This window comes from Zingiber officinale, chromosome 3B (assembly GCF_018446385.1).
Source record: "Zingiber officinale cultivar Zhangliang chromosome 3B, Zo_v1.1, whole genome shotgun sequence".
Classification (NCBI taxonomy): domain Eukaryota; kingdom Viridiplantae; phylum Streptophyta; class Magnoliopsida; order Zingiberales; family Zingiberaceae; genus Zingiber; species Zingiber officinale.
In genome coordinates, this window is record NC_055991.1 from 121314011 (window position 1) to 121330567 (window position 16557).

General features: G+C 40.0%; 1 protein-coding gene across 1 annotated transcript in view; it reads right to left on the reverse strand.

Annotated features, from left to right (window-relative positions):
- Positions 1 to 577: 577 nt before the first annotated feature.
- Positions 578 to 16557, reverse strand: part of LOC121967510 (protein LAX PANICLE 2-like) — a 35357-nt gene continuing 19377 nt past the window's right edge. The window contains exon 4 of the mRNA XM_042517791.1: positions 578 to 938. Within this exon, the coding sequence (XP_042373725.1) occupies positions 768 to 938 (171 nt within the window). The 3' untranslated portion in view covers positions 578 to 767. The remainder of the gene's footprint in view (positions 939 to 16557) is intronic.

Genomic DNA, 16557 nt, shown 5'->3' on the forward strand with positions numbered 1-16557 from the left:
GGAACTCAAGAAAAACCATCACTGATGCACTTGAACAAGATTTGGATTTGGCATCTTCTTCCAGTCACCAAAGAAGAAATCCAGAAAGCAGTCAGTTGACAAAGCATTCCAACAGACTGATGATAGTGCAGCCCGAGGTGATGATCAGGCAGCTCTGCACATTTATTCAGCAGCGAGGTGGGCAGAGCGATTCTGCCAGCATAACACAACACTTCAAAGACAGAATACAGTCAAAAGATTTGCCTCTCTTCAAAAATCTTCTCAAAGAGATTGCCACTCTAGAAAAAGTTTCTGGTGTCTCAAGATGGGTTTTGAAACCAGAATACCGGTAGTAGCAGCCAGAAATTCAGCTTTATTCGATCTTGAACACTGTGAAGCGTCCCGTTTTATTTTCATTTTTTATTTTTGTTACTAGATGAGAAAGCATGAGCTAGGAAATGAGTTTGTACATGATAAAAGTAGCAGTTGCTTTGCGATTTTGAGTTGCAAAATTCAACTTCTCAAGACCTGGTAAAAGCTACAGAATGAAAAGCTTGTAGTGTATGCATTAGAGTCACGAGCAATGTGCTCATTTTTGGAATTTCAGGTCTCAATATCCAACAGCATTAAATTTAACGGCAAGTGTAGAGTTATCCATCAATTTGGAGATGATAAAATTTCTTATATGAGCATCAACCCTTTGGTGGAGCCCAACAAATTAAATGAGAAAGAATTGACGTCCCTCAATTTACAAGTAGCAATTAATAGATTGTTTACTCACATTACATTCATCTGGTCATTCCTGATGTTCTTCTCCTGTACAACAGTCTCATGACATGGTCAATGTTTGGCGAGTCAGGAAGTATTAGCACAGCCTCTCTGGCACGCCATATATTATCACGGACATATTGAAGTGTCGATGAGGGATGAAGCACTTGGTTTCTACATGTAATCTCCACCTATTTCAAGTTCAAAATGAAAATTGTAACCTATAAAAACTAACATAGTATAATTTCTTTGTTTATATATACATACATCAACCCAAATGTATGCATGATTCAACATTCAAAAATCCAATTCAATAGGTTTCAATAGTTTGATCACAATTGTTCTTTTGCTAAGCCTATATATAAGTCTGAGCTCTATCAAAACTATGTTTATGAGATTTGACATTGACAACATTATTTTTATTTATTATTTTTTTTTACAATCTGACATAGGCAATATTATTATTTTTAATTAGCATCGTGTATTCAACTTATACTGATTAATTCTAAGAATGACCGATTCTGTTCCATTGAAATTTTCCACTGGTTATAAGAATAAATCAAGAAGCGATCATGATGAATGCCCCATCAATCTAGCATGCTTAAGTTAATCACCTATTAAGAGAAATTCATTTATTAATTTACCAAAACTAAGACTCAATCCTCAAATATCTTGGAAACTAAGAAGGTAACCTATCGTTACACTATTAATCATTGCTATTGAAGTAGTCCTAGACTTTCTAGGGGATTGTATATTAAGAATGTCGAAAGATGGAAGTTAAAAGATCAAGATCATTAAGCTCAATGGATGTGGTGGAGCTTTGCAGTCCTACGTGTCCCATAGGATAGAAAGTCTTGTTGTGTTGTTAGTCAAAGTCAAGATGTGGAAGAGGCTACTTATGGAGGTTCAAAGCTCATGGAACTCAAGCTAAGTCTAACGAGCCCAATATACTCATTTTAAAGAAGCAAGGCTAACCAAGAGCAAGTCACTTACCGTGGCCCATGTCTCGACATGAACCCCGACTCACCTTCTGACTCAGTCTCAGCCCCCGCACCCTTTCTCAACCTCAGTCTCAGCAACTAACTCACCTTCTCTCTTAGTCTCAGTGACTAGCTCATATTCTGGCTCAATCTCGGGCCCTCACATTCTCTCTCAGTCTCAATCTCAGTCTAAACAATCGATACACTTTCTCTCTGAATTTTAGTCTCAGTGACTAACTCACTTTTGGCTCAGTCTCGAACCCCTGCACCCTCTCTCAGTCTTAGTCTTAGCGACTAACTTTGTCTATTCTCAATGTCACTCCATATCAACATCACCTTTTTTCACCTTCAAGAAGAGCTTCTACCCTACACAAGCTCACTAACAAAGACTGCAAATATTCTAGGACATATGACATCCCAAGAATGGAGGAGCAGTTACGAGATTGTCGAATATGGTCTCTTAGATGCCCCCTACTGACATGGAGTTGGATGAGTAGGGAAGCAACCAATGGCTACGAAAATCTAGCATCACGCTAGCGGAGCCCTTGCTCTTCCTAGCCCCTCGCTGGTGGTCTCCACCTTATGACAAACTTAGAATTCATAACCCTGCACTAGTGACTCAGTCTCGGATCCTGATAACGTCATGGCTAAATCCTAGGTCCTAATCTCATCCGTATCTTGACATCAATCACCGATGACATTTTCCTCTTGGCTGCTTGAGATTATCAGCTCAAGTCATACCAACAGATAAGTCTATAGTCCATTTTACATAATTTTGATTCAATACATTCCTTCCATCTCTCATAAAAATCATCCTAGTCTCAAACTAGCGTCTCAACCTTACCACGGGCTCCTGATGTCTCAACTCTATGATAGGCCCGATTCCTAATTTCTGATCCCAGCATCGCTTAGGCTCAGCCTCAGATCCTGACATCATCCATATAGCTGCCTTAGTGACTATCTCCCTCATTTCTCATTCAAGCAAGCCACATGCAATCCACAAACATAAGCAAGACAAGTTTCAAAAAGCAAAGATTATTTATAACAAAAGATCTTTTACATGTTGCCAGGATAGGGATAGGATAGGGACAACTCCCAAATTGAAAAGACAAGAGACAGGGACAACATTAAAAAGACAAGAGATAAAGACAACATCAAGAAAAAGAGGTACAATTAGTCGGCCTTCTCAAAGACGAGCAGTTCATTCCAAACTTACTTTAGATCTAGGAACGACATATCATTTTCTCTTGGAATCAGTTTGGCTCGAATGAATTGGTGGATGACACCCTTAAAGTTGTGCTGGGGCAACTTGATGCTTCTCTGAGCAAGCAAATCATAAAACTCCTCAAAAGCTAAAATAGCTTTCTTTTGGGTTTCTTGATGGTTTTCTTGGCTCGTTTGATATTCCATTATCTCAGTCTTGGTAACCTCCAATTTAGAGGCCATCTTAGCCTTGGTAGCCTCCCATTCCATCGACACTTTTGCTCTCTATTCCTTCTCTTCAGCCAATTATAGATCTAGTCATTCTTTTGTTAAGTCTGAGGTTAGGAGCTCAGATCAAAGCTGCAAATGTTGACCCTCCACATTGACCAGCTTCACTGCCTGCAAGGCCAATTTGCACTGGGCTTGAGTAACTCCTCATGAGCTCAAGACTCTGAAGTTTATATCCTCTCATCTAATTCCTCCAAGGCTTGCGTAGCAGCCTTTGCCTGAATCAGATCCTCTCCCAGTATCTGAGCCTTATCAGAGTAAGTCTTGGCCTTGTACTCCACCCTACCTCATTCTTAGCCCTCTGCGAAGCAGCAGTCAAGTCCTTTTTGACTTCTTGTCTCGACTGACTCTTTAGTTTAGCTACTCAATCTTCCATATCGTGTTATTTTTGTGTCAGATTGTTGAGGTAGTATAATCCCTTCACCTCCACCTTGAATTGTACAATCAAAATGGTAGTTTATAGATGGTATAGGAGCTTCAAATTAGAAAGCACATCATACCTTCCTACTAGACCAAACCAAGTGTCTGTCCATATTCAAAATGCCTAGGTGCAACATGGTATCTTTCTCATAAGTGCGAAGTTGAGTGAGTCAGGAAAGGCTAGACCCCACGAGCACTTCCTCAAGAACATGAGGCAAGGGGGTTGAGTCAAGGTGAGGTCTTATGGGCTTAGAAGATCCTGAGGGCAACTCATAGATGATGGTGGTGCTTAGATCCTTCCCTTCGAAGGCTAGGCTGCTTTTTGTCTCTTCGAGACCCCAACCTTAATTTTTGACCTCTTTGCAATTTCTCCCAAGGATGTTGATTTCCATTTCTATGTCTCCCCAATCGCAAGAGCTAACTTTCAACCCTCACTCCTATCCGTTGTAGCGGAGCTAGAGGGTTGTAGTTTTTTAGAAGAATGTTCCACCGAGGAGGATAGATCTCAACTAGGGTATGTGCTAGGGTCTCACCCTTGGTCATAGCTTCAGAAGGAATATCAAAATTCCACCCATGGTAGAAAGATGAGGGATCGACAACACAAAGGATCCCTCGGCCATACCTTCTGAGGTCCACATACCTCCATGACATTATGTCTTACTTTAGGATCTTACTCAGCGATGCGTTCAACATTATTTAACCCACAAATCAGATGAAAAGTTAGTTAGTTAAAAAGGAAAAGTTAACTAAAGATGTGCCTTACGCAAGTGATTGTCGAGCTTCACGACCTCAGGGCTTAATACAGTCCAGTACAATATGGCTTCATATTTCACCAGAAGATTGGCGTTGAACCTCAATCCAAATAGGATATCAGTCGTGTCCAGATATGCAGGCTCCAACTTAGTCATCAAATGATGGCTGAATTGGTAGATTGTCCTGCTAGAGTGTTGGCCAGGTATACAGTTGAGATGGTTTGACAAAGATAAAATAGTTTTTCCACCCCTAGTGTGAACGGGGTACTTGCCTAGGAAGTAACACTCTAACTTAGCCATGAAGTAAAAAATATTAGTACAATCAACCTCTAGGGTTTTAATGTTTGAGAATATACTTAAGTTTAGCCAGTCTGACCAAGGGTTGATCCAAATAGGACTTGATGTTTGGAAGAGAGAAATCTAGTCAGTACTAGATGACTAGCAAGGATAAGTCCTAATCGAAGAATAGACAGGTGAAAAGTCTACTGAGTGACTAGTCATAACTGAAGCTTAGGTAAGGGGAAGTCCTAGTGAGTAATGTCAGACCCTAGTGAGTGAAACTAGGTAGTGGAAGTCTCGGTAAGTGAAGTCGGTCATAGTGAGTGAAGCTAGGTGGTGGAAGTCTTGGTGAGTGAAGCTGGGCCCTAGTGAGTGAAGTTAGGTAGTGGAAGTCCTATTGAGTGAAGCTGGGCCCTAGTGAGTAAAGCTAGGTGGTGGAAGTCCTAGTGAGTGAAGCCAGATAATGGAAGTCCTAATGAGTGAAGATGGACAACCCTAGGGGAGATAACCCTAGGTTATATGTGACCGACTGATTTTTAGTCGATCATGCGTGGTCGACCATACTAGCGAATCCTAAAATCTGTCAACACTATTTTACTTTACTATTGTATCTATTGTGCTAACTCATTGTTGTAGGAAAATCTTAGTAGATCAGCTTGGTTAGATATTAAGCAAGACCAGAGAAAGTCCAAACAGGTCTAACCATCCGGAGGACTAGATGTTTGGCATATAAGTGAAGGTAAGATATTGGAGGAGAGTGACTAAGTGAGGACACGTTCGGATTGAGGGGACAGTGGGCGTCGATCTAATTTAGGTTCATTTCAGAAACCTAAATTGAGATCCTGATTAGATCCTAGTCTAGAGGATATAGTCTAAGTCATAAATTAATTATATTATTACTGTGCTAACTTTATTTTACAGGTTTAATATTGTCGTGTTGGACTAACTTAACTTGCAGGGAAAAAGGAGTAAAAAGGCCTCGGGTGAACAGTACCCGAGGTATCTTCGAGCATTGGAAGATGTCTTCGCACTGTTCATGGAAGGCTCCTTCAGTGCTATAGAAGGCGCCTTTCAAGGGATAAAATTAAAACTTCATCGCAGATAAGGAGCAACGAGTTTAGGATCTGATTTGACACGTTGGAGGCACCTTCAAAGTTATGGAAGGTGTCTTCCACACTTTTTATAAGGATGTCTCAAGGAGCATTCAAAATATAACTTCTATACGAGCTTCTATGCGTCTGATTAACTTTCCGATTGCTCCAGCTTCCTGCTGCTGCCCTGCTACAACTTTGCTATGCCCGATTACCGTCGAGAAGCCGACCAAACACTGAGCTCGGGCTGATTGCCTACGAAACATGTTTGGTAACAAAGTATTAATTCTTGTACTTAATTATTGCATATGGAAAGTGTAGTGTGTTACACTTTTTGATACTTTTTATACTCGATCTCCTCTTTCAACGGTTCCAGAAGAAGTGTTTTAGTGGATTATCGATCGATAGGTCCACGAAACCTAGATCTTGGAGTAGGAGTCGCCGAATGTTCCGAACTAAGTAAAACCAAACCGTATTTTTTTTACTTTTTTTTATTTGTATTTTCACTGCACGTACTTTGATTTCAAAATTGAAAAGATAAGATTTTTGAAAACCACATGATTCACCCCCTTCTTACGCGTGTCTCAATCTAACAAAAAATGCCAAGCTCTATTTTCCTAAGGTAAAATAGATAATGAAAGATGGTGGGTTTAGTAGAATCTGATACAACTAAAAGATGATAACTGCGCTACAGATTAAAAATTAAGAGTTAAAAGTTAGTTGAGATAAAGAAAGCTAGAAATAATGGGCTAGTTCTTATAGGAAGGGATGGAGGGGAAATCTAAGGTCACCATCTAGTTGGCCGAAGAAACATGTAATATATCCTATGGGTGACTCATGTGGTCAGTGCTCCAACATCAAAATCATAATTTTATGGTCGGAAGGAATGCAAAAGGTTTCTCAGAGCTATGGGGATACACCCTGGGTATAGGTGATTTGCTGGAACTCATATCACTTATCGAATGGATCATCAACATCCATGGACTCATAAAGAAAGAAGAAGGGGGAGAAGATAAAAAAGCCAGAGAAGAAAAGAGCGACAAACTTATTATACATGGGGAAGGAGACGAGGACAAAGACTTGAAAGCAAAAGGAGATGAATGAACACGACCTCACGTTTTCCTAATCTAATATACCTTAGCAGCGACATAGTAGTGATGTCACATCAATCCACCAAACCGTTAAATGGTGAGATCTCTTCCCCACTGTCGGATCATTATGTGAGATTATCATGATCACGATAAAGATTTTGCCATCAAGGCGCAATAGTGCTAGGTTACGAGAAGACACATCCCTCTCTAAGACCGTTCAAATGCAACCATCGGATGCAAAAATGGGAAAAGGCACCAATGCATCCCCAACATTAGATCCAAGGTTACTTCATTAATAACATCATTACCGCCATTGCATTTAATACTATAAAGCGCTCTGCTCGAGACAAATACCTAACATTTCCCATTAATACCGCAACATAGGGCACCAATAATTAGCATAATACGCAATCTCGTGTATCACATCCATTAAATTCAAGATTTTCTCTCATCACAGTCCAATCATTCAAACTATACCTTTTTTTAACTAGACTCGAGGAGGAGACTTGTGATACGGTGGAACTCTATAGTCCTATGTGTAAGTACCCATAGTTGGTTTTGATGTGATCAATCAAGTTAAGTTAGGCTCTGCGTGTTTAATGTCTTGTGTCTAAGTATGCAGGGACCTAGGAACATAAGAAGTTGAGCGAAATACATAGTTAACGAAAAAGATGGCATGGGAAGTGAGTCGATGGACTCAGTACTGTTAGGACCCTTAGCGGTCGGCTCGAGGAGAGGTGAATAGCCCCTGCACAAATTAAATAAAACAAAACCTTTCTCGAATAAATAACTTGATTAAAATAACACTTGCATATAAGAAATACAAAAAGAAATAAAAGACAAAGGCACACAGATTTACTTGGTTATAATCGGGGAGGTTATTAATCCAAGGTAGTGAAGTCACACTAATTTCTCCTTCAGGCGGAGAAACCTCTTTACAACAATGAAAGCATAGAAAAAAATGAAGCTAAATAGAAATAAAAGTGTCTACAAGTGTTGCTTGAGTATTTCTTGTTCTTCTTAGCTTCTGGGAGCAGGGCTGCTTATATATCCCTGCTTGGGGTGCCTGGAGGCGTTCCAGGCGCCTAGAATGGGATAGAAATCTATCCTCAATGCAACGATCAAAGACCACATTGATATGGATGAAATTCGAGGTTCGGGCTCCCGGAATGGTTCTGGGCACCCCGGATTGGTCCGTGCGCCCCAACCTTCTCTGGGCACCCTAACTTGGTCCGGGCGCCCCAGGCATCAAAAGTTAGCCTTTTGCTAACTTTTGGTCTGACCTTCCTTCTTCGGTTCTGCTCGCCTCGGTCCGGGTCTTCCTCTCTGGCTCTGCTCGCTTGGGTAATTTCGACCATTCAGAATAGGGCTCACTCGAATCTAACTTCCGGCCTTCTCGTCGAGCAATCTTCCGCTCCGACTTCTCGTCCCTCGGAATCATCACGTGCTTCCTTCTCGTCCGCCAGCGTACTCTTCCACAGCTTTTCGCCCCTCGGATGCACTGAGCCCATCGGCTCTCTCCCGTGCTGACCTCGCTAGCTGCGTCTTTTGCTCCTCGAGCAATCTTCTGCTCCTAGCTTCTCATCCCTTGGAAACACTGCATGCTCCCTTCTCGTCCGCCGGTGTACTCTTCCACAGCACCTCGTCCCTCAGACGCACCGAGTCCGTCGACTCTCTCCCGTGTCATCCTTCTCGCTAGCTACATCTTTCGCTCGACTTCCTGTGCTCCTAAGTTCCTACACACTTAGACATATGGTTAAACACAACATGACCTAACCTAACTTGTTTGATCACATCAAAACTACCTTGGGGTACTAACAATCTTCCCCTTTTTGATGTGAGAAACCCAAGTTAAGTTAGGGCAAACCAATATAAAGTAAAAGTAATAAATTTGCAATTAAAGTGTAAAAAATTTGAAAAAGTATAAACTACCTCCCCTAGACTTAATCTTCCCTTCTCCCCCTTTGATCACATAAAAAAGTGGGGTACTTCAAAAGTCTAAGGGTAACTTGTCAAGAATTTTAAGTCATTTAACAAACAAAATTCTGAATTTATAAGGTTAAAATGAATTAAAAAACCTTTAGTGAATCCTAAACACAAGTCTAAGAAAGAAATAGAAATTGAAATCCTTAAAACAATTTTAGAAATCTTGAAATATTTTCTAAAAAATAGAGCATGCATTTTGACAGAAGAAAATATATTTTCAAGATTTATAATTTCAAAAATTCTTTTAAAAAAATATTTAGATAAATAACTTGAAAAAAAATTTCAGAAAAAGTTTTCTTAATTAGTAGGGATAACTCTTGCGAAATAATTAAAAGTTTTGAATAACAAAATTCAAATGTTAAAAAAATGGGATTTTTCTATAGATGAATATTGAATTCCTCTTTCTCAAAAAAAAAAAATTTAGATCAAATTTATTTTGAACAATAATTAAACTTAAAATGAATTTTGTGGAAAAAAATCAATTGTAAAAAAAATTTCTAAGTAAAAAAAATGTTTGAGTAACTATTTAAAGCATTGATTACAATTAAATGCTTTATTAGTTAGTCAATTAAATATTTTATTTCATTAATTGACTTCCAGACTGTGACGAGACACTAGACTTTCTTGATTATTGGAGCAACAACCATTTTCTAGATAAAGCCTCTTAAGGAAATCAAACATTTAATCTACTCTCTGAAAGCCCTAACTTTAAAGTTTTAATCCAAGAATGATTTTGGAACCCAATATAGGTTCCTTCCAACTTGGTTGATTAAAAATCTTTTAGGAATATATTTCTGAAATTTTTTCCTAATTTGTCCATTGTGGTAATTAAGGTATCAATTTAGACTATTAAATTTTCTAATACTTGTACTATATGAGCATGTATGATTTTTCAAGTTCTTTATTTTTCTTTTTTGCAAATTATCATTTACCAATTTTATTTTGTCAAATTCTTCTAATGGACAAGATTTGGCTAAAATTAATTTTAACTCTTGGTTTTCTTTTTCTAGCTTATAGCAATCCTATGATAATAATTTAACAAACTTGAATAATTTATCGGGAGACAGAGATCGTACGTGACTTTATTTTGTCAATCCCATCATCCGTAGTTCCCCCTGAACTACTACTTTCTTCCGATGTAGCTTCCCCTTCATCGATGCTTTCGATGCTCATTTCGGACAAGCTTGCTTCGCGTTCATTTTCTTGATGACTTGCCACTAACGCAAGTTCGGAGAAAGCCTCAATCTCTGATTCAGACGACATTTCGTTCCACGTAGCCTTTATTGTTTTGTACTTGTTAGATTGGACAGGCTTCTTGTTCTTGGTCTTGTCCTTGTTCTTCAACTTAGAACAGTTGTCTTTAACGTGCCCTTCTTCATTGCAGTGGTAACATTTGATTTTTCTTTTCTTTCTACCCTACATATGGTTAGTTTTTCTATATTTAAATAATTTTTTAAATCGCCTTACCATCATTGTCATTTCGTCATCGTCGAGAGAGGATTCTGAATCTTGTTTGTCCATTTTTGCCTTAAAGGCAATATTGTGCTTTGGCTCCTTCTTTGAATTTGCACATCTTGTTTCATGGATTTCAAAAGTTGAAAATAACTCTTTCAAGGTAACAGATTCTAAATCCTTAGAGATATAGTAGGCATCTACTAATGATGCTCATTTTGTATTTCTAGGAAATGCATTAAAAGCGTACCTTAGTGAATCTTGGTTGCTTACATTTTCTCCGAGATTCGAAAGTCTGGTGATAAGCTCCTTAATCCTCGAGTGAAGATGTGCTATAGTTTCATCTTCTTCTAATCGGAGGTTGTTGATCTGGTTACGAAGTAAGTCTTGTCTTGCAATTTTTGCCTCCGAGGTTTCTTCATGAAGTTCTAAGAATTTTTCCCAAAGCTCCTTGGCGGGCTCGTAAGCTCCAATCCGGTTGACTTCTTGTGGCGGTAGGATGCTCAGCAGATGAAACTCTGCCTTGACGTTTGCCACTAAATCAGCATATTCCTTCTTTGTCCATTGATATTTTTCCTTGCCCTCGGGTGCTTCAAAATCAAATTTCATTATTAATAATAAATCGAAATATGTTTTGAAAAATACCTCCATTCTCTTTTTCTAGCTCACAAACTCCCCCTCGAACTTTGGTGGATAGATGCTTGGTCCGACCATCTCGTGTGCTTCGTTCGACGGTTAGTCCTCCTGAAGTGTCCTTGCTCTGATACCACTTATTAGGACCCTTGGTGGCTGACAAGAGGGGGGGTGAATAGTCCCTGCACAAATTAAATAAAACAAAACCTTTCTCGAACAAATAACTTGATTAAAATAACACTTGCATATAAGAAATACAAAAAGAATGAAAAGATAGAGACACATGGGTTTACTTGATTACAACCGGGGAGGTTGTTAATCCAAGCCAGTGAAGTCGCATTAATTTCTACTTCAGGTGAAGAAGCCTCTTTACAGCAATGAAAGCACAGAAAAGATAAAGCTAAATAGAAATGAAAGCGTCTATAAGTGTTGCTTGAGTATTTCTTGTTCTTCTTAGCTTTTGGGAGTAGGGATGCTTATATAACCCTGCTCGGGGCGCCTAGAGGCATTCCAGACACCTGGAATGGGATAGAAATCTATCTATAATGCAACGGTCAAAGACCACGTTGATATGGATGAAATTCAGGTTATGGGCGCTCGGAATGGTTCTGGGTGCCTCGGACTAGTCTAGGCGCCCCGACCTGCTCCGGGCACCCTGACCTGCTCCGGGTGCCCCGACCTGCTCCGGGCATGTCGGACTGGTCCGGGCACCCCGTGTTGATACCCCAAGGTTGTTTGATGTGATCAAACAAGTTAGGTTAGGTTCTATTGTATTTAACCCTGTATCTAAGTGTGCAGGAAGTTAGGAGCACAGGATGTCAAGAGAAAGACGTAGCTAGCAAGAAGGACCGCACGGGAGAGAGCTGATAGGCTCGGTGCGTCTGAGGGGCGAGTTGCTGCGGAAGAGTACGCGGGCGGATGAGAAGGAAGAACGCTGTGTTTCTGAGGGACGAGAAGCCAGGAGCGGAAGCTTGCACGAGAAGGCCTTAAGTTGGATTTGGGTGAGCCCTATTCCGGATGGCTGAGATCACCCAAGCAAGAGGAACTAGAGCGGAAGACACTGACCGAGGTGAGCGAAACCGAAGCGGAAGGCCTGGATTGAAAAAAGTCAACTTAGTTGACTTTCTTAATCCGGGATCCCCATAATAGGATTTTATTTGGATCATGCTTGATCGTGATCCGTTACAAAGGGAATAAAATTTTATCCCCCTCCAGGCGCTTGGAACCCTTCCAAGCGCCCCGAGCAGGGCTATATAAGCAACCCTGCTCCCAAAACTAAAAGATAACATGAATTATTCAAGCAACACTTGTACATGCTTCTTTGTCTGTTTTAGTTTCATCTTTCTGTTCTTCATTGCTTTAAAGAGGCTTCTTCACCTGAAAGAGAAATTAGTGCAACTTTATTCCTTGGATTAACAACCTCCCCGGTTTTAACCAAGTAAAGTTCTCTATGTCTCTATCTTTTCAGTTTATTTCTTATTTTGTCTATGCAAGCATTTTATTCCAAGTTATAAGTCCAAGAAAGATATTTGTTTTGCTTAATTTGTGTAGGGGATATTCACCCCCCTCTAGCCGACCGCCAAAGGTCCTAACAAGTGGTATCAGTGAATGACGCTTCAAGAGGACTAATTGCCGAATGAAGCACATGAGATGGCCGGACTGAGCATTTGCCCACCAAAGTTTGAGGGTGAGTTCGCGAGATGGAAAAAGATAATGGAGGTATTCTTTAAAACCAACTTTGAATTACTTTTAATAATGAAATTCAGTTTTGTAGCAGCCGAAGGCAAGGAAGAATACCAGCGGACGTAGAAGGAGTAAGTCGACTTCATGGCAAACTGTAAAGCAGAGTTCCATCTGCTGAGCATCCTACCGCCACAAGAAGTTAACCGGATCGACGTCTACGACTCAGCAAAGGAGCTTTGGGAGAAGTTCCTTGAGGTACACGAAAGGATGTCCGAAGCCAAGCTCGCGAGACAGGATCTGCGAAGGAATCAGTTAAGCAACATAAAACTGGAAGCAGAAGAAACTGTTGCACATCTTCACTCAAGAATGAAGGAACTAATCACCGGACTCACGGATCTTGGAGAAAAGGTAAACAACCAAGATTCGCTAAGGTACGCGCTAAATACATTTCCTAGATCTACTGAGTGGGCATCATTAGTAGATGCTTACTATATTTCTAAAGATTTAGAAGTTGTCACCTTAGAAGAAATGTTGTCAACATTTGAAGTCCATAAAACAAGATGTGCAGATTCGAAGAAGGAGCCAAAGTACAATATTGCCCTTAAGGTTAAGATGGACGAACAAGATTCAGAATCTTCTCTCGACAACGACGAAAAGGTAATGATGGTAAGATAATTTAAAAAATTATTTAAATCTAGAAAAACTAACCATTTGTAGGGTAGAAAGAAAAGAACAATCAGATGCTACCATTGTAATGAAGAAGGACACGTTAAAGACAACTGCCCTAAATTGAAGAACAGGGACAAGGGTGAGAACAAGAAGCTCATCCAAATGAACAAGCATAAAAACCTGAAGGTGACATGGATGAAACGTTGTCCGAATCAAAGATTGAGGCTTCCTCTTGACTTGCATTAATGGCAAGTCATCAAGACAATGAAAACGAAGCAAGCTTGTCCAAAATAAGCATCGAGAGCATCAATGAAGGGGGAGCGACATCGGAAGAAAACAGTAGTTCAGGGGGAGCTACAGATAACGATATCGACAATATAAGTCAGATACAATCTCTTCATTCTGATAAGTTATTTAAATTTATTAAATTATTATCTAAATACTGTTGCAAATTAGGAAAAAAATAAAGAATTAAAGTTGATTCTAGCCAAATCTTATTTATTAGAAGATTTTGAAAAATTAAAATTGGAAAATGATAAATTGAAGACACAAGTAGAAAACTTGAAAAATCATACATGTTTAACTATTCAAACTCAAAATTTTAAAAGACTAAGCTGGTATCTTAGATTTCACAGGGGTCAAATTAAAAAAATTCCCAAAAGTTATGTGCCCCCAAAATTTCTGATTAATCATGTAGGAAGACACCTATATTGGGTTCCAAAAACTTGTATAAATTAAAATTTTAAATGGACTTAGGGTTTTCAGAGAGTAGATTAAATGTTTGATTTCCTTAAGAGGATTTGTCTAGAAAGTGATTGTTGCTCTAATAACCAAGAAGGTCTAGTGCCTTGCCACAACTTGGAAGCCAATTAATGAAATAAATTATTTAATTGACTAACTGACAAAGAATTTAATTATAATTAATGCTTTAAAATAGTTATTCAAACATTTTTTTAGAATTTTTTTTACTTAGAAATTTTTTCTTACAAAACTTAAAGTTTCTAAAATTATTGTAAATTTTTCTAAGTGATATCAAAATAATTTTTAAAAATTTTCAAAGTTTTTAAAAAACTTGATAGGTTTTACAAAATTATTTGAAAATCAGAGTTTTATAAAAATAGATGTTTTTTAAAATGTACCCTTAGATTTTTTTTGTACCCCATTTTTTTATGTGATCAAAGGGGGAGAAGGGAAAATTAAGTCTAGGGGGAGCTAGTGTAGCCTTTTCTAATTTTTTGTACTTTTTACAAAATTTATTTCTTTTACTTTATGTCGGTTTACCCTAACTTAACTTAAGTTGCTCACATCAAAAAGGGGGAGATTGTTGGTACCCCAAGGTTATTTTGATGTGATCAAATAAGTTAAGTTAGGTCCTGTTGTGTTTAACACTATGTCTAAGTATGCAGAAAGTTAGGAGCACAGAATGTCGAGCAAAAGACGCAGCTAGTGAGAAGAACCGCACGGGAGAGAGCCGACAGGCTCGGTGTGTCCGAGGGACGAGGTGCTGCGGAAGAGTACCCGGGTGAACTCGGTTCGGACGCCCAGACTTCGGGCGCTCGGAATCCTTCCGGGCGCCCGGAATCAGATTTTATCCTGATCGCATTTGACCGTGATCCGTTACGAAGGGGATAAAATGTTATCCCCCTCCAGGCGCCTGGAATCATTCCAGGTGACCCGAGCAGGGCTTTATAAACAACCCTGCTCCCAAAGCTAAAGGAGAACAAGAATTATTCAAGCAACACTTGTACACACTTCTTTGTCTGTTTTTGCTTCATCTTTCTGTGCTTCATTGCTGTAAAGAGGCTTCTCTGCTTGAAGGATAAATTAGTGCAACTTTATTCCTTGGAATCTCACCGATTGTAACCAAGTAAAGTTCTCTGTGTCTTCGTCTTTTTAGTTTATTTCTTATTTTGTCTATGCAAGTGTTTTATTCTAAGTTTTAAGTCCGAGAAAGGTATTTGTTTTGCTTAATTTGTGCAGGGACTATTCACCCCCCCTCTAGCTGTCTGCCAAGGGTCTTAACACCCCGGACTAGTCCGGGCGCCCCGACCTGGTCGGGGCGCCCTGGGCATCAGAAGTCAGCCTTTTGCTGACTTTTGGTCTGGGTCTCCTTCTTTGGTTCCGCTCGCCTTGGTCCTGGTCTTCCGCTCCGACTCCGCTTGCTTGGGTGATTTCGGCCATCCGGAATAGGGCTCACCCGAACCCAACTTCCGGCCTTCTCGTTGAGCAATCTTCCACTCCGGCTTCTCATCCCTAAGAATCGTCACGTGCTTCCTTCTCGCCCATCAGCGTACTCTTCTACAGCTTTTCGTCCCTCGGACGCACCGAGCACGTCGGCTCTCTCCCGTGCTGACCTTCTCGCTAGCTACGCCTTTTGCTCCTCGAGCAATCTTCCGCTCCTGGCTTCTCGTCCCTCATAAACACTGCATACTCCCTTCTCATCCTCTAGTGTACTCTTCCGCAGCACCTCGTCCCTTAAACGCACCAAACTCGTCGTCTCTCTCTTGTGCCGTCCTTCTTGCTAGCTGCGTCTTTCGCTTAACTTCCTATGCTCCTAAGTTCTTGCACATTTAGACACAGGGTTAAATACAACAGGACCTAACTTAACTTATTTGATCACATCAAAATTACCTTGGGGTACCAACAGGTACATCCGAAGGATAAGATGCTATGGAAGAGTATAGTGGTAGACGAGAAGGACTCGTGCGTCACTTTCGAGGGATGAGAAATCAGAGAGGAAGACTACTAGATGAGAAGGCTGAAGTTGGGTTAGGATAAGCTCAACTCTAAACGGCCAGAGGATCACCCAAGTGATCGGACAAGTCAACACTAAGTTGGCTGTGTCCAGGCGCCTGGAGCAGTACTGGAGCCATTGCAGCGAGGATCAGACTGGAGTCCACATCAGCAAGGTTTCAAACACTCGGACTGGGTTTAGTCACCTGAAAAGCAATAACTTCATTGACGAAGAACCGTTACAAAGTGGATCAAAACAACAATGTTCAGGCACTGATTAGGTCCAGGCGCCCAAAATGCGCCACGTCGGCAAATGGCCAGTTTCAACCAATGGGTTATAAATAGAGTTTTGATCTATGAAGTTCAATACAACACTCATTAACAACTTTGTACTTTCATTTCTTTACTCTGCTTTATAAATTTGCACTGTTAAATGTCTATAAGAGGCTACTCCACCTTCACCGAATGTGAAGTTTAGTGAGCTCTTATTTACCTTGGATTAACAAACTCTCTTGTTGTAATCAAGTAAAGTTCTTTGTCATATCTTTAT